Here is a 23681-nt window from a genome sequence, read left to right on the forward strand (position 1 = left end):
TCATTGCGGGAATCCTAACCCCTTCCCACCTCTTGTAGCCGCACATTTATATGATTCTGTTGTCAGTGGATAGTGGAGGGCTCAGTGATGATAAGTACCACACTGCCAGGGACTGCTGGTTAGCCTCTCCTTTAATGGGGTTGGTCATTGTCTGGCACTAGTGTGATACAAAGTTACCTGCTACTTACTTTTCCAGGTCTTGTTGCAGATGGACAGGGACTACTTCAGTATGTGAGGAATCACAAATCAAATTGAACACTGTGCAATCAGCAGACAGCCCCTCCATGAAGGGTATTGATGAATCTGTTGAAGGTGGTTGGGTCTCGGAATTATCCTGAAGAAATCCTACAGTGAGGTCAGTGAGGCCACCTTGTGCCGGGTATGATTCCAACCAGAGCGTAGTTTTACCCCCAGACTCCAACCATGATCAGGCTCTTTGAGATATTCTTGGTTAAACACTGCCTTGATATCAAAGTCACCCTGACCCAGCTTTATTAATACGTTCAGTGTTTAGGGCCAGTATTTATTGCCCATCCCTAATTGCCCTGGAAGAGGTGGGGGTGAGCTGCCTACTTGAGCAACACTTGGTGTATAGGGACATGCATATAATTTCGGGAGAGAGTTCCAGGATTTTGAGTGAAGGAATGCCGATGTATTTCCAAGTCAGAATGGTACTTGGCTTGGAGGGGAACTTGCAGGAGGAGGTGTTCACACAATGGTTCTGTGACTCTGTCCTTCTCCACAGTAGTGGGGTGGGTTTGGAAGGTATGCTACTGCAGTACATTCTGCATCCAATGTCTACCTTTGGACCGAGTGCTGAGTGTTTCTTGTAGAATCCAAAATGAGGTGAAATATCAAGCTCTTGAGAAACTCAGCAGGTCTGGCAGCAGAGAGAAAGAGAGTCAACCTGACTTAATTGGAATGGATCCTTAAGAATAATCAAATTGGAGCTGAAATGTCACCTCGAATGCTCTCTCCATCATGGCTGCCAAGCCTGCAGAGTTTCCTCCCAAACTTTCTTTTTTTAAATTTCAGATTTCTAGAGTCAGCAGTATTTTGCTTTTAATGGGTGAGCAGATAGCTGGTGAGTAATGTGGTGTGAGAGCAGAGCACCTTTAGCTAACTTGCTGATTAAGAGCAGACTGAAGGGACAGTAATTGGCTCGAATGGATTTATCCTGTGATTAGGACACTTTGCTGTTTAGTCAGGCAAGTGTCAGTACCAGGAGAAAGTGAGGACTGCAGGTGCTGGAGATCAGAGCTGAAAAATGTGTTGCTGGAAAAGCGCAGCAGGTCAGGCAGCATCCAAGGAGCAGGAGAATCGACGTTTCGGGCATAAGCCTGAAGAAGGGCTTATGCCCGAAACGTCGATTCTCCTGCCCCTTAGATGCTGCCTGACCTGCTGCGCCTTTCTAGCAACAGATTTTTCAGGTGTCAGTACCAGACCAGTTCGGCTAGAAATGAGGCCAGACCTGGAGCACAGTGCCTCAGTGCTACGTCCAGGGGATTGTCAGACTCCAGATACTTGGTTATAACCAATGAGTTCAGCCATTTCTTGAGAGCACGTGGAGTGAATCAGTTTAGCTGAAGACTGGGATCTGTCATGTTGGGACCTTGGAGGTGACTGAGATGGATCAACTTGTTATAACAGGTAGGAACACAACTTGGGGTGGAAGCAAGAAATTTTCTTGTTCCCAAATGCATTTCTTGGCACTATTTAAACAAAAGATTTGTGATGATCTCATTCAGTCAGTGGGAGATGATGCCAGTTAGCACATCTTAAAATGTGGGGAAATGATGGTGTAACGGTAATGTTACTGGTGGTAAAACTCAAGTGGCCCCCTGGGTAATGTTTCAGAGAACCATGTTCAAATCCCATCACAGCCAGCAGAATTTCAATGTAATTAATAAAATGTAATTGACAATCCTGGGCATGAAAGCTGGTCTTGGTAATGAGATTACTAATGATGACTGTTTTTTAAAAAAAAAATCTGCTTCATTAATGTCCTTGAGGGAAGGTAATCTGCCATCTTCCCCTGATCTGGCCCAGACCCACAGCAGTGGAGTTGACTCTTAACCGTTCTCTGAAATGGCCGAACAAGCCGCTCAGTTCCTGCGGAATTAGGAATGCTGGCTTCACCTGAAAGAACTAATTCTTTCAAAAATGCAGAAACTTCAGAAATTTCAGAACAGAAAATCTGGCTTTTTAATCAATGCATTGTTATAAGACAAGAAACAGATAGAGTGAGAATATCAACTTATTGCTTGAAAATACAACTAACTTTGAGAAAACGGTTACTGATAATTAAACATTCAAACTTCTAATCTAGTGATGACAATCACTGCCATGGCAACAGACTGTTTTACGGAGAATGTAAAAAAACTTACACTGGAATGTCATTCTTGTATTCCTTGGCATTCTGTAAACAAGGCCATTTTTCACAGCAACTGTACCCAACTCTCTCAGCATTGCCAAAGATCCCTTCCCTCTCCTGGGATGCACTGGAACATTTCTTACATGAACAGGGCTGCAGGAATTAAAACGTGCTGATTTTCTCTGTCAAAGCTCTCCCACTGTTCTGTGACAGGGACCTGCTGCTGGTGTGAGCAGGGAGAACACCATTCCATCAGTTCTCCTCGTTTTGTTATAGGGGTTCCAGCTTGTGGACCTGAAAGGCAGAGACTCCCCCTCTCTCAGATTCTCCACTCTGGCCTGCTAAGAAGAATTCACAGGAAAGGCTGGGGGTGGCATGTGGAGAAAACAGTGACACAAATTGGTTAGAAATCACACATCAGGTTGTAGTCCAGAAGGTTTATTAGGAAGTAGTAGCTTTCAGAACACGGCTCCTTCATCAGGAAGCTAGTGGGCTACCTGACGAAGGAGCCCCACTCCGAAAGCTAGAACTTCCAAATAAACCTTCTGGCCTATAAGCTGGTGTTGTGAGATTTTTTTTCAAGTGTATCCACCCCAGTCCAATACTGGCATCTCCTCAATATGGATTAGACAGACTGAGGTCCTGTTTCTATCCCACACAAATAAATAAATAAATAAATAAGACTAACCTTTATGAGACTAAGAGATTGGCATTTTAGACAAGTCCGAAGTTTAGGTATTTCAAGCCAATGCTTCAAGACTTGAGGTTAGACTGTCTGCCTCAGAGATTTGGACACTACCACTGTGTCACAGCTAGAGCTTGGTTATTTTCCAACCAACCAGCTCAGAGATGTTGTTTACAATCTGGAGCAGACAGGACTTGAACCTAAGCCTCCTGGTGTAGAGATAGGGACACTGTCACCGTGCCACTAGAGCCCTCAGAGACAGAAGTTTGCCTTAGTGCAGTTAATCCTGTGCAGAGCCCTCAGAGGGTTAGCATTGAGACAGTTCTAGTGCATTTGTAATTCAAGTGATTGGCAATCTCTGTGCCAGCATCTCTGAGATAGCCTTGGGAAATTCTGCTGCCAAGGAGGGGGTCAGTGACATTTGCCTGTAGCCCATTCACCGGATTTAACTGGTTTAGGATTTCAATTTTCTAACCCATGAATAGAAAGTCAAAATTCCAAGCCATTCAACAATATTCTCCAGCAATTCATCCTTCTGCAATTAAACCTGCTGTGATGTCTGTTATTCTGACAGCCTTCCAGTTAGTCAGCAATAAATCTTTACAAAACAATTGAAGCCATTAATATTTCCTGTTAAAATACTGTTAAAAGAGTTATTGACTGGTCAGGCCCAGGGATACTCCTTCAGGACTAGTATCTCTGACCTTGTTACCAGTGTTGAGTTGAGAGAGCTTCCTTCTGTCCTGGGAAGGAGCTCCTTCCTCTATGCTGGACCAGGCACAGGCTGCCCATCTTCCATCCTCATAATTTGGATGTGACGTCCATCTGGAGAAACTTGGCGATGATTCCCACCACTCGTTCCGGCTCATTCAAATGGACGTGGTGACTTCCCTGTACTTTCTCCGTTCGGAACTACGGAGGAGGAAGGGAAAGGGATCAGGAGGGGAGGGCAGTAGAATCGAATACAGGGAGAAACGAATGAGTGTGTTACACAGAAACAGGGAAAGAGGAGACAGTTGAACTGGGGATTGTTTGATGGGCTGAATGGTCTTTCTGCACTGTACTACAGGGTTCTACAGAAACAGACCCTTCAATCCAACTCATCTACACTGACCAAAAATCTAAAAGGATCCAGTTCCATTTACCAGCATTTGGCCCATATCCTTCTAATCCCTTTTTATGCATATGCCCACCCAGATGTCTTTTAAATGATGTAATTGTACCAGCCTCTACCACTTCCTCTGGCAGCCCATTCCACACACACACACACAGTGTGTGTGAAGTAGTTACCCCTTAGGGCCTTTTTAAATTTTTCCTCTCTCATCTTAAACCCAAGCCCTCTAGTTTTGGACTACCCCACCCTGGGAAAAAGACCTTGGCTATTCACCCTATCTATGCCCCTCGTGATTTTATAAAGTTCTATAAGGTCAACCCTCAAGCCTCCAACGGTGCAGGGCAAAAAATACTGTAGCCTATTCAGAGTCTCCCTCCAAGTCCGGCAACATCTTTATAAATTTGAATTTGACCATCAGAAGAAGTGACCAGTCAGAAAAGCACCAAAAACATGTGATTTTCAGAACCCAAAGACTTAGCGACAAGGAAGTGCCACTCTCAGAGGTCAGTGATTATTTCAGTTTCTGCTCTTGGCGATATCCTGTTCTACATGATTTAAGCTCAGCGTTGACAGGGTTGGAGGATCTGAGCTACAGGGAGAGGCTGAACAGGCTGGGGCTGTTTTCCCTGGAGCGTCGGAGGCTGAGGGACCACCTTATAAAGGTTTACAAAATTATGAGGGGCATGGATAGAGTAAACAGGCAAAGTCTTTTCCCAGGGGTGGGGGAATCCAGAACTAGAGGGCGTAGGTTTAGGGTGAGAGGGGAAAGATATAAAAGAGACCTAAGGGGCAACGTTTTCCACACAGAGGGTGATGCGAGCATGGAATGAGCTGCCAGAGGAAGTGGTGGCGGCTGGTACAATTGCAACATTTCAAAGGATTTGGATGGGTATATGAATAGGAAGGGTTTGGAGGGATATGGGCCGGGTGCTGGCAGGTGGGATTAGATTGGGTTGGGATATCTGGTCGGCATGGACAAGATGGACTGAAAGGTCTGTGTTTCTGTGCTGTACATCTCGATTACTATAATTTTCATCCAAATTTTTGATGACACATTATATGAGCCAATGAAGAGACTAGCATTAAAAAGCCAGAAATTGAAAGTTATCTACTTGCGTAAAAAGGGTTCCTGCCCCCTGACGGATGTAGAATGAACATTTAGGCATTTCAGTATTTACAGCCGATATTTACATTAGGTATGTTTTAACAGATAAGCCACTGTCGGTCTGGCATCTTAACACACAAGTACTTGCCTGTAAAGGCCAGATGGCAAGGTATCAAGGCTGAAGAACACAGAATGGCCAAGTTAAACCTGTCCTTTCCTGTGAGAAACTGACATTAACAAGGATGAGCCCAAAGCTGCTGACAGCAAATTTGTCTGAAACCTCAATCAGAGTCAAGAACGTGGTGCTGGAAAAGCACAGCTGGTCAGGCAGCATCCGAGGAGCAGCAGACTCGACGTTTCGAGCATAAGCTCTTCATCCTGATGAAGACTCTCCTGCTCCTCCGACGCTGCCTGACCGGCTGTGCTTTTCCAGCACCACACTTTTTGACCCACAATTCACATTTGAGCCAATTTTTAAGGCTTGTTCTTGCCAAGCTGAAAGTCGCCTAGCTGATTGAAACCTTGAACAGTCAAGATTACAGTGAGAAATCCCACTCCTCGGTGAGACAGTGCAAATTGAGAGATGGCCACATGGAGGAACAGAGAGAGAGAGAGACCATGACCTTGAGCAGTGTGGAGAGAGACCAGACACAATGCTTTATCAAGAGTAGCTTTGAAAGGTGTTATTAACAGTGTGTATTTGAGATCAGGAATTGCATTGGTGGGAATTCTGAGGAATTTGAGGTGATTTATATTTGTTACATTGTATTTGTGCACAGAAATCAGACCCTGTGAGAAAGGGTCTCAGCTCTGGAGTCTGACAGCAAAAGAGCTAATGGTGCATTGCAATCTGGACAGAATGTCAGCCCCTGACATTCGTGTGCACTGTTTGAAGATAGCGTCCCAGATCTTTTACACTTGCCCGACTTGCAGCATTTTCTGCCGTGAAGTCTGTGATTTAACCAAAACAGAAAAAGCAGAAAACTAACAGAGTCAAAAGGTGTGCAGCAAACGTCAGGCCTGACATGAGATACGCTGCGTGAAGATCAGAATGTGGCTGAACTCTGTCCTAGCTCAGAGGTCCCCTGATGGTAAGCCTCATTCTTATGGGCCCGCCTGGTCATGGATGTGTTTCAAACCCTGAACCGAAACGCCTCCTTTTACCTCCTTCAGGTGAGTCCGGTATCCCTCCAGTAAGAGACTAAATGGCGGCTTGTTGGGATTCCATGCTTCTTCTGAACACAGTCCGTCCTTAGCGCTGAAAGATAAAAACAAACATGGGTCAGTGGGAGCTCCACTCCTGTTGCCCTGGGATTATCCTCCACATAAACCAACACGTCAGTCTCCACATCATCCTGGACACAGGCAGTGGGGGTGATAGTGTTTGACCAGCTGGTCCTGGAGATTCGATGGAGTGTGGGGAGGTCCAATGATTGAGGAGGCGCTGGAGGATCTGAGCAACAGGGAGAGGCTGAACAGGCTGGGGCTGTTTTCCCTGGAGCGTCGGAGGCTGAGGGGTGACCTTATAGAGGTTTACAAAATTATGAGGGGCATGGATAAGATAAATAGACAAAGTCTTTTCCCTGGGGTGGGGAGTCCAGAACTAGATGGCATAGGCTTAGGGTGAGAGGGGAAAGATATAAAGAGACCCAAGGGACAACTTTTTCACGCAGAGGGTGGTACGGGTAAGGAATGATCTGCCAGAGGATGTGGTGGAGGCTGGTACAATTGCAACATTTAAGAGGCATTTGGACAGGTATATGAATAGGAAGGGTTTGGAGGGATATGGGCCGGGTGCTGGCAGGTGGGACTAGATTGGGTTGGGATATCTGGTCGGCATGGACAGGTTGGACTGAAGGGTCTGTTTCCATGCTGTACATCTCTATGACTCTATGTGAGGTCAGTCCCCCCCTTCACATGAGGGTGAATGAAGCTGGGCTTCAGTTCTAAGCAGCTTCTGTCCACTCTACTAGCCGCCCTCATTCCTCATGAGTGAAACCAACCCGAACTGACTGGGGGACCATCTCTCACCTCCATCACGTTGACACCACAACATATCCCAGCAGGAAAGGGTTCAGGAATGCGAAGCCCTGTAGGATCTTTCAGGTCCACTGAAGCTAACTGTGCTGAACACAGCCACTGTGCTAAATTAGCGAACCCAACTGAATCTGGGTTTTTTTTTTCTGCTCTCAGTGATGTTGCACAGCCCAAGGTGAATATATCGACAGAGCCGTGTGAAAGGGAAGGGAGGCACTGATCAATATAAACTTAACCCTGACAATCACGGTCTTTGATTGAGCTCACTGTGTGGCTGATCCAGCGTGAGGCTGACCCTTTAAAAAGCAGCGATTTCACCAAATTTCACAATCAATGCCAAGACACAGGAGCAGGAGGCCATTCAGCCCATTGAGTCTTCTCAACCATTCGATGAGATTCTGCCTGGGCTGATCATCCTCAATTCCACTTTCCTGCCTTTTCCCTATAACCCTAGATTCCCTTTCTGCTTAAAAATCTGTCGATCGCAGCCTTGAATATCCTTAACGACCCAGTCTCGACAGTGAAGAATTCCACAGATCCCCTACCTTCTGCAAGGAGAAATTCCTCCTCATCTCTGTCTTAAATGTGTGACCCTTTACTCTGAGAATGATGCCCTCAAGTCTTAAACTCTCCCACTAGACAGCCAACAGTTTTTCCCCCAGGATGGGGGAGTCTAATACGAGAAGGATAGGTTTAAGGTGAGCAAGGAGAGAAACAAAAAGGGTCCAGAGGGTCAGTTTGTTCACACAGAGGGTGATGGCTGTCTCGAATGGCTGCCAGGGTGAGGTCGAGGTACAATGATATTATTTAAGAAACACTTGGACAGATACAGGGATAGGATAGGTATAGAGGGATACAGACCAAACACAGGCAAATGGGATTAGATTAATTGTGAAAACTGGATGATGTGGACAAGTTGGGTCGAAGGGCCTGTTTCCATGCTGTAAACCTCTGACTCTCAAGGGAAACAACCCCACTGCACAACCCTGTCAAACCCCTTCAGAATCTTATGCATTTTAATAAAGGTTTCTTTTCATTCTTCCAAATTCCACTGAGGACAAGCCCAATCTACACACCCTCTTTCTAAAGGATAAACCCTCCATACGTGGTATCAGCCAAGTGAAACTTCTCTGGACTTTCTCCAATGCTAGTACATCGTTCCCCTTCAATAAGGGGCCCAAACTGTTCACAGTGTTCCAGCTGTGGTCTGACTATTGCCTTGCATAGTTTTAGCAAAACCTTCTGACTTTTATACTCATGTTCATTGGGTCATGGTGCTGAGTTTAGACCAAGTGCTTCACTCGAGGGTGGGAGCAGCAATCCCAGGCTCTTCTGCCTTCTATCTCCTTGGCCAGCTCCCAAAAACCCCTCTGACATCAGCTTCCATTTACTGTCAGCTCAAACTGACACACTTTACAAATCCTGAGCCACCCCTCTCACCCATTCCTTCCTCATGCAAAACGTGAAACCAAAACCTGGCACTGTTTACTTTGGTTCACCTCACCTCCCAAACGTTTGGCTCATCCCCCCCCCTTTAATTAATATCAACTTGCCAGAAGTGAAACTTACAGAGAATTGTCCATCTTTAACTAGAATTTGGAATCTTCCACTCGTGCCTGGTCTTCCAGCCAGTCTGCCTTGATAATAATCACACACACAAAAAAAATCCGACTGTTCTACACAACCTTTTACAGCCAGAGGGTGTCCCAAAGTGAGTTATAAAGCAATCAGGAAGGGTTGACCTGTCGCAGTGTAGGAAATATGTTATGCAAATTCTGTACAACAAGCTCCCACAACCACCGTGAATGCTGTTGGCTGAAGGATTGGCCAGGACATAGAGGGAATCTCCCCTGCTGTTCTCCAAAATAAAACCTTGGGGAGGGCTTTACATCCATCCGAAAGGGTAAATTGGAGTTGATATGGCAAAGGTTTACCTGGAGTGAGGGGGGGGGGGGGGCGGCGGCTGTAGGATGAGATGTCGAATAAATTGGGTCTCTGGTCTTGATTTTGTTTTATTTATTCATGGGATGTAGGCATTGCTGGCCGTTTCCTGTTCACCCGTACTTGCCCTTCAGAAGGTGGTGCTGAGCTAGCCTCTAGAACTGCAGCAGTCCACCCACAGCACTGTCAGGGGGCGCAGCCAGTAATGAAGGAACAGCGATACACTTCCAGTCAGGATAGCGAGGGACCATTTCCAAAGAAGAATGACACCAGACTCGAAACGTTAACACTGATTTTCACCCACAGATGCTGGCAAACTAGCTGATTTTCTCCTGCATCCTCTGTTGATATTATTCATGAGTGGCTTGGAGGGGAATTGGAGATGGTAGGGTTCCCAGTTATCAGCTGCCTTTGTCCTTCTAGATGGAGGGAATTTGGAAGTTGCTGTCTTAGGAGCGTTGGTGAACTCCCCACTGCATCTATGCTTTAGTGGAGGAGATAGTGAATGTTGGGGTGCTAATAAAGCGGGCTGCTTTCTCTTGGATGGGGTTGAGTGTTTGAGTCTGGATACAACTGCACCCATCTAGGCAATTGGACAGAATTCCATCACACTCCTGACTTTTTCCTTGTCGAGAGTGGACTGGCTGTGGACAATCAGGAGGGGAGTTACTTTGGTGTTTAGATATTTATAGGTTAAGTAAATGGGCAAATCATTGGCAAATGTAGTATAATGTGGGAAACTGCAAAGTTGTTCATTTAGGAAGGGAGAACAAAAGAACAGAATATTATTTAAAAGGGAGAAAAACTGCAGAAAGCTGCAACACAAAAGGAACTTGGGGTTACTCGTGCATTAAACACAGAAAGCTAGCACAGAGGTGTGCGGCAGGTAATCAGGAAGGCTAATGGAATGTTATTTCAAGGGGGTTGGAGTGTAAGAGGAGGGAAGTCACACTGCAATTGTCCAAGGTGCTGGTGAGACCCAATCTGAGTATGTTTGGGTCCCTTTATTTAAGGAAAGATATCAGTTTATTGGAGATGAAGGTTCACTGGGATGATCCCAAGTATGGAGGGATTGTCTTATGAACAAAGGTTTAATTGGTTGGGATTCTACTCACTGGAGTTTGGAAGAACGAGAGGCGATCTCAGTGAAACATATATAAGAGTGTGTCCAGGACCAGAGGGCAGAAAACAAAAACACAGGGGCACCAATTAAACCTGAGATGAGGAGGAATTTCTTCTTTAAGAGGGCGGAGTGTCTTTGAAACTCTATGCCACAGACAGATGCGGGGGAGGGGGCACAGTCCTCATGTACAGGTTACTGATCAGTCAGGGAATGGAGGGTTATGGGGAAAGGGCAGGATAGTGTACGCGAGAAATGTTGGATCAGCCACGATCCTATTGAATGGCAGAGCAGCCTCAAAAGGCTGAACGATTTATTTCTTAAGGTCTTATGAAGGTTCTTCCCAGGAGTTTACAGAAAAACTGAGAGACGATCCCATTGAAACACCCGAGATTCTGAAGGAGTTGAGAGGATAACCATTGAGAGAGAGTGTTTGCTGGGCGGGGGAATCTGAAACACAGGGGCACGGTTTCAATCCTTTAGGATCTCATCCTTTAATCCATTTAAGGCCAGGGTGGACCAGGTTTTGGTCTCTCTGGGAGTCACATAGAAACCTATCAAACTCGAACAGGGCTCGTCAGTGTAAATGCAGGAAAGATGTTCCTGATTACTGGGAGGGTCTAGAGCTAGAGTCGCGGTCTAATGATATGTGTAGGCCATTTAAGCTTGAGATGAGAACAAATGTCTCCACCCAGAGAGTGGGGAGCCTGTAGAATTCTCTGCCACAGAAAGCAGATAAGGCCAACACATCGAATGTGTTCAACAAGGAGTTCAATACAGTTATTCGGGCTGAAGGAATCGCAGGGTATGGAGCGAAAGCAGGAACAGGGGACTGAGTTGGATGATTAATCATGATCATATTGAATGGGGTAACAGACCTGACAGGCTGAATGGACTACTCCTGCTCCTATATTCTACTTTCTTTGTCCAACACTCTGCTCTGAAAGCATTTGCTTAAACTCTGTGTTCAAGTCCCTGGAGGGCAGTCTTCGTATTCACGGAGACGAAGGGACTACCCACCGAGTATGGTCACCATCTGGAAAAACCAATCGAGGGGTGCACAATAACAGGCAGTGGTACTTACAAAATGAGGAGGACAGCTGCTGTGATATTCTTCTGAAACTCCAGACACTGTTCGATGGTTATCCTTACAGGATTGTGCTTTTTGTGGGGGGGGGGGGGGGGGGTTGTACAAAAACACAAGATGGAGCTGTTAGACAGTGCTTTGTTAGATCGCTTCCCACCAGTGGTCTGTTCTTCAGCTACGACACAGCTTTCCTTGGATTTGTGAAGGACAGTGGTTCATCACAGGGGTATTAGAATTCATTCTTCGATCAAATTTGGGTGTTGCTGGCAAGAATTTGTCATCCATCCTGAAATGCCCTCGAACAGAGTGTCACACTGGGCCATTTCAGAGGCTAGCTAACAGTTGACTCCATTGCTGTTGGTCTGGAGTCACATGTAGGCCACGTAGGTCAGGACAGCAGATTTCTTTCCCTGCCAGATGGGTTTCACAACAGCCAGTGGTGTTGCAGTGATGGTGACCGGTCATGGTGACCATCACTGAGACTAGTTTTCAATTCCAGATTTATTCACTGGATTTAAGTTCCACCACTGGTCATGATTAGATTAGATTTCCTACAGCGTAGAAACAGGCCCTTCGGCCCGACAAGTCCACACCGACCTTCCGAAGAGCAACCCACCCAGACCCATTCCCCTACATTTACCCCTGACTAATGCACCAAACACTACAGGCAATTTAGCCAGGCCAATTCACCTAACCTGCACATCTTTGGACTGTGAGAGGAAACCGGAGCATCCGGAGGAAACCCACGCAGACACGGACAGAATGTGCAAACTCCACACAGACAGTCGCCCAAGGTGGGAATTGAAGCCGGGTCCCTGGCGCTGTGAGGCAACAGTGCCGCCCATGGTGGATTTGAATCTATGTCCCTAGAATATTAACATGGGCCTCTACATGCGCCATCCAGTGACATTACTGTTAGACCGAAGGGTCTGTTTCTGTGCTGTATATCTCTATGACTCTATCTCTATCCCCCTCCAGCCCTCCACTTGATGTTAGGCAGCCTGCCAAGGACGGTTAGATTAAGGTAAAGCAATGAAGTAAATTCTTGGTCCCAGTTACAAAAGGGTGTCAGGTTGAGGGGAAAGCTGGGAGAGGTTCATCTACCAAGCAGCGGTTCAAGAAGGCAGCTCACCACCACCTTTTCAAGGGTAACTAGGGACGGGCAATAAATACTGGGCCCAGCCAGCAACATTCCCATTTCACAAGTGAATTTCAAAAAAAAGTCACGGGAAGACCTTAAAGGAAGGCTTAAAAGAAAAATTTAGGGAAAAACTCACCAGATTAATTCTCAAATCGCGGTTGAAGACAACACCTAAAAGAGTAATATATTCAGTCAGAACCATTAAAAAAAAATTACATTTCTCAATCCCTCTACTGGTAAACAGATGGATGGCCCTGTTAATGTTTGTGTGTCTCATCAGAAACCTGTTAAAGAGTATAAAACAATCATGTCGGAGAGATCCTTCAGGACTGTAAAGCTGTTTTCCAAGATAAGACTTACATTCATATCGCATTTCTTACCCAAAGTGCTTCTGATGTAGTGCAGTTCTTGTAATATAGGAAACAGGGAACCCCGTTTCACAGCAACATCCCCACAAACAAACAGCAATTAGATAAATGACCAGGTCAGCTGCTGGTGTTAATTGATAGATGACTGGTCGACCAAGCACAGAAATTCATTCGCGAGATATTATTGGCCGCCCCGAATTGCCCTTGAGAAGGCAGAGGTGAGTCATCCTTTTTACGGGTTTGCCAGGTCACTTTAGTCAATTATGCTGCAGTGGGTCACATACACAGGACAGACTGGGTCAGAATACTGCAATGTGTTCAAGAATTCTCAGATCAACGACAGAGCCCTGGTTGAAGAGGTCTCTGAAGGGCCCCCCCCCACCTAGCATTTTTTGATGGTTTTCTTCATCTTTGTTAAGAGTCATGAGAGTCCAGTTGTGGACCAGCTCACTGCCATATTTATACCACTCTCTGGGTGAAAACATTTTTCTTCGGATCTCTTCTAAACTCCCCACCTGAAACTTGTTCCCTTGGTCTCAGACACGGGAATAGATTCTCGTGCTCTACCCTGCCTATGCACCGTATAATTTTGTATATCTCAATGAGATCCACCCTCACCCTCCTCTGCTCCAAGGAAAACAAATCCAGTCTCTCCTCATAACTGAGACTTTCCTCCCAGTGCAATTACATCCTTCCAATGGTGTGGTAAACCATATTGCATTGAACCAGTATTCATCTGTGACTTAACCAAATGTTTTACAAAGTTGCAACAAGACTTCCCTGCTCCTATATTCTACACCCGGCTAATGAAAGCAAGTATGCCTTCTTCATCCCTCTATCGACCTGTACTGACACCTTCGGGGATCTATGGACTTGCACACCAAGGTCCTTTTGTTACTCAGTACTCCCTCAGTACTCTACCATTCATTGTGCATGTCCTTCTCTTAATACCTCCCAAAATGCATCACTTCATACTTACGTTCCATCTGCCATTGCTCTGCCCAATTTACCGGCTAATTGATATCAGACAGCAGCCTGAGACCATGCTCCTCACTATCTACAACACCTCCATTTTCATGCCATCTGCAAAGTCACTAATTATAATTTCTACATTTACATCCAAATTATCAATGTACATAACAAGCAGCGAGGATCCCAGCACCGATCCCTGTGGTACACCGCTGGTCACAGGCTTCCAATCACAAAAATAGCCCTCTGCCGTTACCTTCTCTCCCCCCTATTTGCAGCCAGTTTTTTTGGTTCCAATTTGCTCGTCTGAGATCCCACTTTTTGAACTAGCCTTCCATGTGGGACCTTGTCAAAGACCTCACGGAGGTCCATGTACACCACATCGACTGCACCACCCTCATCAATATATTCACTCACCTTTAAAAAACTCAATTAAATGAGCCAGACAATCTCTCTCTAACAAATCCATGAGGATGATGCCTGATCAATCCCTATCTTTCCAAGTGTTGACTAATCCTGTCCCTCAGAAACTTTACTACTGCTGACATCAGACAGCGATAATTAGCTGGCCTATCTTTGCTGCCCTTCTTGAACAAAGGAACCACATGATCTATCCTCTTTTGGCCAACGAAGTATTAAATATCTCCACTAGGGCCCCAGCAATCTCGTTCGTCTGTCCTCTAAGTTATTCTTACTGCATTGATAATGAACAGTAGCTGTGAAAAAACGGTCACGTTGTGGAAAGGCCTCTTTGTCAGTCATGGTACTGTTCAGCTTCAGTTTCACACATATCAGCTCCGTAACACTGACTTCCAATTTCTGACCCACTCCCACATCTCTGCTCCTCAAATTAGTATCGAATTATAAATACTTACATAAATATGCAAGGACAAAAATATAACATTTTAAATTTGAAATTGTGTCCATGCTTGAGATGGGGAGCATGAGTCTTAGTACATTTGGGCTCAGTGTAATTTTTGTCAGGTTTCATGAAGGGTTTTTCTCTGCGAGGCCTGGCAAGTTTTCTTGTCCTAACATCCCAATAAATAAACAGCAGGGCTATGGGAATTGAGCAGGACAATGAGACAATTGAATTGCTGTCCAGACGGTCGGCACTGACTCGATGGGCTGGAAGGACCACAATGATTCCATGATTCCTATTTTCACCAAACTGGAGCACAAATGTCTGGCAGCTCAGGAATAAACCTCAAGTTCATAAGCGACAACACTCATTTTTTTCCCTACAGTATGGAAACAGGCCCTTCGGCCCAAAATGTCCACACCGACCCTCCGAAGAGTAACCTACCCAGACACATTCCCCTACCCTATATTTACCCCGACTAATGCACCTAATACTACGGGCAATTTAGCATGGCCAATTCACCTGACCTGCACATCTTTGGACTGCGGGAGGAGACCGGAGCAAACCCACGCAAACACGGGGAGAATGTGCAAACTCCACACAGACAGTGGCCTGAGGCCCTGACGCTGTGAGGCAGCAGTGCTAACCACTGAGCCACTGTGCCACCTTAGATTAGCTTTCCTACAGTATGGAAACAGGCCATTCAGCCCAACAAGTCCACACTGACCCTGTGAAGAGCAACTCACCCAGACCCACTCACCTACATTTACCCCTGGCTAATGCACCTGACACTATGGGCAATTTAGCATGACCAATCCGCCTGACCTGCACATCTTTGTGATTGTGGGAGGAAACCAGAGCACCCGGAGGAAACCCATGCAGACACGGGGAGAATGTACGAACTCCACACAGACAGTTGCCCGAGGCAGGAATCGAACCGGGGTCCCTGGCGCTGTCCACTGACCCACCGTGCCACCCACATTTTGCAGCCTGACTGTACCTCCAGATACCTCAGTGGCTCCCCGCTGAAGCAGAATCTTTCCACTTTCCTCAGAAATGGACCGATTTCCCTGCAGCAACCTGAAGAGTAAGGGAAAGAGTTCAGTTGAAGGAAAATCTGAAGGTACAACAGAACACACGCTATCAAAAATAATAAAGAATGACATTAAAACGTGGCCGGTCTCCACGTGACCACAAGATATTGTGGATGCTGGAGATCTGAAATAAAGAATACAACAGAAAATAATGGGAACACTCAGCAGGTCCAGCAGCTGTTGTGGAGACAGGGAATTAACATGGCACGGATGACCATTGATAATAACAGAGACTGTGAGCAATGGATGGGGCGAGGGGGGGCGAATTTAACCTTATAAAAGGGGCAGAGGGGGATGTTTAACTTTATGAAGGGGCAGACGGAATGTTTAAATTTACAAAGGGGTGGGAGTTGTTTATGAAGGGGCAGGGGGAGGGTTGGAGCTGAATGGCCTCTTTCTGTGCTGTATTGCCTCTGGAATTCTGTGCTATTTCAGTCTGGAGTGGACCACATGGATGAATCAGTGTCTGTGAGCCAATCATAACTCCCCATAGAGATATAAATAAGAGAATAAGTAACTCAGAAGGGCCAGTTCCATCTGGATATTATTCTGCTGGTGGGTGGAGTGGGGAATAATTTTTCCTGTCCTATTAAACCCACAAAAAATAATTAATACAGTTGTAATAATTAATAGTTATAGTAATTAATAGTTATAGAAAATAATAGTTATACAGTTATAATAATTACAGTTCTAGAAAAGTGCACATTGCACACAAAACTCTTTTTCTCTCTCTACAGACGCTGAATATATGCTGAGTTTCTCCAGCACTTGGTATTTACTTCAGTTCTCCACTATCTGCATCACTTTGCTGTTACCTCAGCGATTGTTGGTGGGATCTGACTGGGTGTAAACTGGCTGCTGTAAGGGGCCTGCAGTGCAATAGTGATTGCATTTCAGAAATAACATCAAATTCTTGGGAACTTGGAATGCCCCAAGAATGTGGAAGGCGCTATATATAAAGGCACAGCCTTGCTCACCACGACAGCACTCCCTTGATAAGTTGGAAATAGATATAGTGACCATATAGAAAATGGAGCTTAGAATGTTAACTAAAATGGCTGAAGCACATTGGCTATATTGCCCAGCATCCTCGAACAAATTGCTAATACAGCAACTTGCACAGGCTGGGTAAACATGTCCAATCCCACAGATCTGAGAATGACATAGTACCAGCATTAGGTCAAAGGGCAGCCATCAGAAGAGTACTGGAGCCTTATGGTCTAGTTGTAACACACTAATGAGGTTTGAATGTTTACATTTAAAGAGCATCTCTGAGATTTGACTGTTGCTTTGAAGGGTTAGAAAAATAATGGGAGTTAATGTCAGACTTTAAAGATAGTGTTAAGATCTTAACCAGATGGGTGCTGGTGTCTGTGTGTTAGATTTAAAGCATGTTTTGATGTGTAAGCTTACAATTCAGTATACTTTGATTAATATACTTTGCGATAGCTTAATGACACGGGACTCTGTATTGCGTGAGAAGTTATGTATAAATGTAACAACTTTCCCTATCTACGGTGAGAGAATCCACTCTTTAGTAACCAGTGTGGTCTGAGTGGCTTTTCTCTCCCAAGTCTTGTTAGTATATTCATATACTGATAGTCTTGAATAAAAACAGTACTGTTGAAGTGTATTAATTAAGTGGTGGTTCTCTGTTCTTGGACAAGCGTTCACAGAAAGCCAGGTAACGTGGCTGAGCTTTCACACCCTTCCAGAGAGCAATCTGATCTAATTCAGTCCCATCTACAGAGTTGGTACCAACCTCTTTAGTGCTCCACCAGGCGTATACACACGGGGTGAACCCTGCTCCTTCTCCAGCTTTATAAGCTCATCAATCGCTGCCTGAAGTCGGTCCCGGGTAGCGGTCTGTAATTAAAACATTAAAACAAAATATTTCAGTTCAGTGCAGTCACCCTGAACTGGGCAAAACATCAGCATTCTCCTATCTCTTTCTAAAAAAAAAATGGCATTGTTGCTCGAGAAATGGAAATTAAAAGTGGGGATACTTTACTACAGCTATGCAGGGCATTGGCAGGACCACATCTGGAGTACAGTGTACAACTTTAGTCTCATTACTTTAAGAGGGATGAAAACGCATTTGAATAAGTTCAAATAAGTTCACTCGACTCATTCCTGGGAGAAGGAGGTGATCATATGAGGAGAATTTGGACTTGCTGGGTCTGTACTAATTGAATTTCCAAGAATTAGAGGTGATCATATTGAAACCTACAAAGACCCTGAGAGAATTTGTCATGATGGGTGCTGAGAGGATATTTCCACTTGTGGGAGAGGCTGGGCCTCAAGAAAAGTTCAAGAAGACAAGGCCTCGCATTTAAGATCAAGCTGAGGGGAAGGTTTTTCTCAAGAGTTATCTATCTATGGAATTCTCTTCCTCAGAAGGTGATGAGAGGCTGGCTCGTTGAATTTAGCCAAGATGGAGTTAAATAGTTAAGGGAGTTAAAGGCTTATCATAAGAGGAACAAGTGAGGACTCTGGGTCTGTACTCAATGGAGCTTAGAAGAATGAGGGAGAGATCTGATTGAAACTTACAGAATACGGAGAGGCCTGGATAGAGTGGATGTGGAGAAGATGTTTCCATTAATAGGAGAGACCTGAAGGCACAGTCTCAGAGTGAAAGGATGGATCTGTTGGAACTGAGATGGAAGAAAATTCTTCAGCCAGAGGGTAGGGAATCTGTGAAACTCATTGTCTCAGAAACTGTGGAGACCATATCATGGAGTGTATTCAAGACAGAGATAGATTGGTTCTTCACTGGTAAGGAGAGCAAGGATTATGGGGAGAAGCCAGCAGAAGGAGAAACAATATCAGCCATGTTTGATTGGTGGAGCAGACTGAACGATGGGCCAAATGGCCTAATTCTTCTTCTTTAGAGTCAGAGATATACAGAACAGAAACAGACCCTTCGGACCAACCCGTCCATGCAAACCAGATATCCCAAACCAATCTAGTCCCATCTCCCAGCACCTGGCCCATATCCCTTTAAACCCTTCCTATTCATATACCCATTCAGATGCCTTTTAAATGTTGCAATTGTACCAGCCTCCACCACTCCCTCTGGCAGCTCATTCCATACACGTACCACCCTCTGTGTGAAAACGTTGCCCCTCAGGTGTCTTTTATATCTTTCCCCTCTCACCCTAAACCTATGCCCTCTAGTTCTGGAGTCCCCCAACCCCAGGGAAAAGACTTTGTCTATTTGTCCTATTCATGCCCCTCATGATTTTATAAACCTCTATAAGGTCACCCCTCAGCCTCCGACGCTCCAGGGAAAACAGCCCCAGCCTGTTCAGCCTCTCCCTGTAGCTCAAATCCTCCAACCCTGGCAACATCCTTGTAAATCGTTTCTGAACTCTTTCAAGTTTCACAATATTCTTCCGATAGGAAGGAGACCAGAATTGCACGCAATATTCCAAAAGTGGCCTAACCAATGACTTGTACAGCCGCAACATGATCTCCCAACTCCTGTACTCAATACTCTGACCAATAAAGAAGAGTGTAGCAAATGCCTTCTTCACGATCATATCTACCTGCAACTCAGCTTTCAAGGAGCTATGAACCTGCACTCCAAGGTCTCTGTTCAGCAACACTCCTCAGGTCCTTACCATTAAGTGTATAAGTCCTGCTAAAATTTGCTTATTTTTTGGGGGAACACATACAAATGTGGAATTAAGGCCACAATTGGATGACCCTTGACCTTGTTGCATGATGGGGCAGACCCAAAGGGCTGAATGGTCTACTCCTGTTACTAAGTACCATGCTCTCCTTTCTCAGCTCCCAGACAGACAGTGACAGAATGAAGTGAGATGGCCATATCTGGTTATTTCATTTTGATGATTCGGGGTTTACCCACACGATGTCCCTTGGAGTCAGGGCTGTAGTGCTCACAGCTTGAGCTCTTTACCTGATGGTATTTAACTCAACCCTCCACCCCTCCCCTCAAGCTCGTCAGCCCCCTTCTTCAACCCATCCACTCCCTTGCCCAATCCCTCCTCGATCCTTCCACCCACCCTCCCGGCCCTCCATCCCTTCCCTTGACCCCTCCACACCCCTCCCTCAGTCCTGATATGAGTTCAAGTCCCACCTGCTCCAGAGGTGTGTAATAACATCTCTGAACAGCTTCTTTAGAAAACATCTAAATCATCGAAACCTGCACAGCGTCCTGTGCAAAGCCTGGTCTGTGCATCACCCACCCCCTCAGCTCAGTCCCAGTGCTGGGATCTGGAACACTCTGCCTGAAAGAGGCTTGCAAGCAGTTAACATTGGCCATTGAGTGGAGGACACGGTAGGATTGGGTGCAAGAACAGCAGCCACATGCTGATGGAGGGATCCAAAAGCTGGGGCTACCTACCAAGGGAGACTTCCTGAGGGTCAGGCATTGAGTTGTGTGTCTATGAGTTACTCCACGATAGGCTAACTTGCTTTCCACTCTCAGTTGCAACATTGCAGCCACAGCGTTGACTGAAGCAGTGCAGCCAGGAGCAGCAACAATGGTTCGACCCAGTGTCCTCCGCCTGAGAGCTCTGACAGCAATATCTGGGAATAGTTGTGAACTCCCCCAGTAGTGCTCAGCCCGTCGCTCAGGGAAGGGAAATCAATAAGCGATGCTCCTAGTCCAGAGAACATTGACTTGATGTAACGGGGAAGCCAAGTCTGTAGCACTCTCAGCCAGCCATAAGCTTGTGTATAACTAACAGCTCGTTGTCACCCTGCATGTATATTTATATTTTAAAAAATTAATTAAAAAAAACTTACAATTGCAGTTGGATAAAACCCATATCCATCCAGCACAATCAGTTTATCGACCAAGTCTGGGAATACTGAACAAAACTATAAAGAGGAGCAGAGATTCACCAATCAGAGGGGAGTCTGGTTATTAATATCCCTGTGTACACGTATACAGTTACACAAATAAAATATACATTATCATCAATATCTTAAAACTCACTTTCGTCACTTTTCATTTGCTTCCTGCATCACAGTCTTTGATAGATGATGCTCGTCAACACTTCCAGTTACATGGAGGTGTGACAATATTTCTCCTTAAAGCAGTGAAGGTAAAGAAGGAGATTTTATAAAATAAAATTGGGTTTAAGATCATGAAGAGTTCTGAGGAGTAAATAAGGACAAACCATTCCCAACAGTGGGAAGGTCAATAACTGGGAGAGCAAGCTAAAGTGATTGAGAAACGAGAAACAACATGATTTTTAAAAACAATCAAACCGAGTAGTTGTAACCTGAAACCCGCTGCCTGAGGGGACAATGGAGGACAGATTCAAAAGAGAACTGCATCGATCCTGGAAAGGGGAGGATACGTTGGGCTCTGGGTAAAGAGCAGGCAAATGGAAGTGATTGATTAGAGCCAGCACAGACCCGACTGGCTGAACGACCTCCTTCAGTACCACCCTGCGATGGAAACTGTAGAAAAGCCCAGTCTTTCCATTGCCTGTTGTAGTGTCAGCACCAGCTTGCTCTCATCAGATACTGTTGCTACACTTTGCTCTGCACTGACAGAATTTATGAAGAGCACCAAAGGAATCCAAGCAAATCTGTAGCCTAAACACATTTCAGAGAGTTTTTATTGCAAGGCTAGGTTTGCCTGGCTCACTTCATCCATAGAGTAAAAAGTGAGGTCTGCAGATGCTGGAGATCAGCATCTGCATCCTGATGAAGGGCTCTGGCCTGAAACGTCGAATTTCCTGTTCCTTGGATGCTGCCTAACCTGCTGTGCTTTAACCAGCAACACATTTTCAGCTCACTTCATCCATAGGTTAAAATAGCCTCTGCTACACCGGCTGTTAGTCCCATCGTGAAATCAGTCACTTTCCTTGCACTATCCAAGGCCTACCGACACCTATATAGAGTCATACAGCACAGAAACAGACCGCTCGGTCCAACTCGCTCATGCTGACTAGGTATCCCAATTAGTCCCATTTGCTTGTGTTTGGTCCATGTCCTTCTAAACCCTTCACTATAACTCTTTCAAAAACTGCCTTGCCTCAAGCATATTACAGAGGAACCTCGATTATCCAAATATCAATTAACCGAAGGAGATCTTGAGGTCCCGACAGAAACATTACATCAAAGACGTTTCCAACACTGATTGCATCTTTTGTTTACAATGATTTAAAGTGAACTTACTGCAATGCTGCCAAGAACAGTCCTGGACTGTTGGGAGCCCTGGCACCATCTCTAAATGACTGACCTCCCATTCTCTCTCTCTCCACACACACACACACACACACACACACACACACACACACACACACACACACACACACACACACACACACACACACACACACACACACACACACACACACACACACTCCCTGGAGTTCTACACAGCCGTATACCCATACCACACCCCCTTCCCCAGATTGTAAAGGGCAAAGGTGGAACCTATCAAAACGGTGCAGTAAAAAGTTGTGTGTACGCATTCTCTATCTGGAGACTCACAGCCCAAAAGACGGCAGCAGCAGCCGTCTTGTTGTTGGTGTCCAGTCCGGCTACCCCAAAGAGGGGGCGGGCAGGTGTGGGGACAAATGGGGAGCAGTGTTGGACCGTGTTGGAGGGTGGCTGGGGGGCGGTGTTGGACGGGCTCGCACACGGTGTGCTGCCTCATCTCCTGAACGGGGAGCAGACTTAACAGAAAACTCCGAGCCCCAGAGGAAAGGCATTGAATCAATTAACCAAACGAAATAGTGCCCGCCCATCTCGTTCGGATAATCAAAGTTCCTCTGTATTCTGTAAATGATTAAAGAGATGCACTTGCTTTTTGTGAAGGAATTCCTTGCCAGCCTTATGGGCAATTTCCAAAGGAGTCACTCAGTTATAACGCCTGGAGGAAATGCTGGGGGCAAAACTCAACACATGAACCTAACAGGACAAATCAACACGACTGAGATTCCCTCATCATCATTTCCTCAAAATCACTGAGACTCTCTGCTGATGACCCCTCTGCAGGACCAGCCACAGTCCTAGGCTCTGAACAAAACTCACTCCCACCTCCAAGATTTCTACACAGCAGGAGCTGCAAAGGCAAAGGGCATCAGTGGCAACAACAAAAGGACAATTACAAGATTAAATCATGGGGGCGTTGAGACTGTCACACACCTCCTTCTGGAATGGGCCTTTACAAAGGAAGTCTGGAGAGCGACGCAGTGGGTTGTGTTGAGGTTCGTCCCGAGCAGCTCCGTGAGGCAGGACTCTGTGCTCTACGGCCTGTTCCCCGGGACACACACCGAGACAAACACCGACTGCGCCTGGAGGACCATCAACTCAGGGAGAGACGCTCTTTGATCTGCCCGAAACATGTTGGTCTTCCAGAGCAAGGAGCTGACCCTGACCGAGTGTTACAGACTGACACCTTCCAAGGTCCAGGACTACGTGCTGAGGGACGCATTGAAGCTTGGGGCAGCTGCTGCCAAGGGGCAGTGGGGAAAGACCCCTGTCTGAGGGCTTCCTGCTGAAGGGAAACGGGGGTCTGATCAGTTATCGGATTGTCCTGGTGCCTAAATAGACATAAATAAAGATGCAGACAAGAAAGAAATGCCTTTGGTTTGTTTGTTGGATAGAATCAAATTCCAATATTTGTTTGTTTTTTCATATGCTGATATACAGAACTTTAGTGACTATGTGTATATGTAAACATACTTTATGAATAAAGTATATTTTTGAAGTTAAAAAAATTAAGTCATGGTTTTGGAATTTGTTGCTTAAGTTAAAATGTGTCACTACTTACCAAGCCTCCAACATTACCCCCT

At 45.6% G+C, this 23681-nt stretch overlaps 1 protein-coding gene across 1 annotated transcript in view; it reads right to left on the reverse strand.

The window, feature by feature from the left end:
• Positions 1-2205: 2205 nt before the first annotated feature.
• Positions 2206-23681, reverse strand: part of serhl (serine hydrolase like) — a 41777-nt gene continuing 20301 nt past the window's right edge. Inside the window, exons 6-13 of the mRNA XM_060849380.1 lie at positions 23660-23679; positions 20671-20745; positions 17660-17763; positions 15804-15883; positions 12741-12775; positions 11461-11537; positions 6443-6536; positions 2206-3971 (exon numbers count right to left, since the gene is read on the reverse strand). Of these exons, the coding sequence (XP_060705363.1) occupies positions 3861-3971; positions 6443-6536; positions 11461-11537; positions 12741-12775; positions 15804-15883; positions 17660-17763; positions 20671-20745; positions 23660-23679 (596 nt within the window). The 3' untranslated portion in view covers positions 2206-3860. The remainder of the gene's footprint in view (positions 3972-6442; positions 6537-11460; positions 11538-12740; positions 12776-15803; positions 15884-17659; positions 17764-20670; positions 20746-23659; positions 23680-23681) is intronic.

The sequence above is a fragment of the Hemiscyllium ocellatum genome, chromosome 33 (genome assembly GCF_020745735.1).
Source record: "Hemiscyllium ocellatum isolate sHemOce1 chromosome 33, sHemOce1.pat.X.cur, whole genome shotgun sequence".
Taxonomy (NCBI): domain Eukaryota; kingdom Metazoa; phylum Chordata; class Chondrichthyes; order Orectolobiformes; family Hemiscylliidae; genus Hemiscyllium; species Hemiscyllium ocellatum.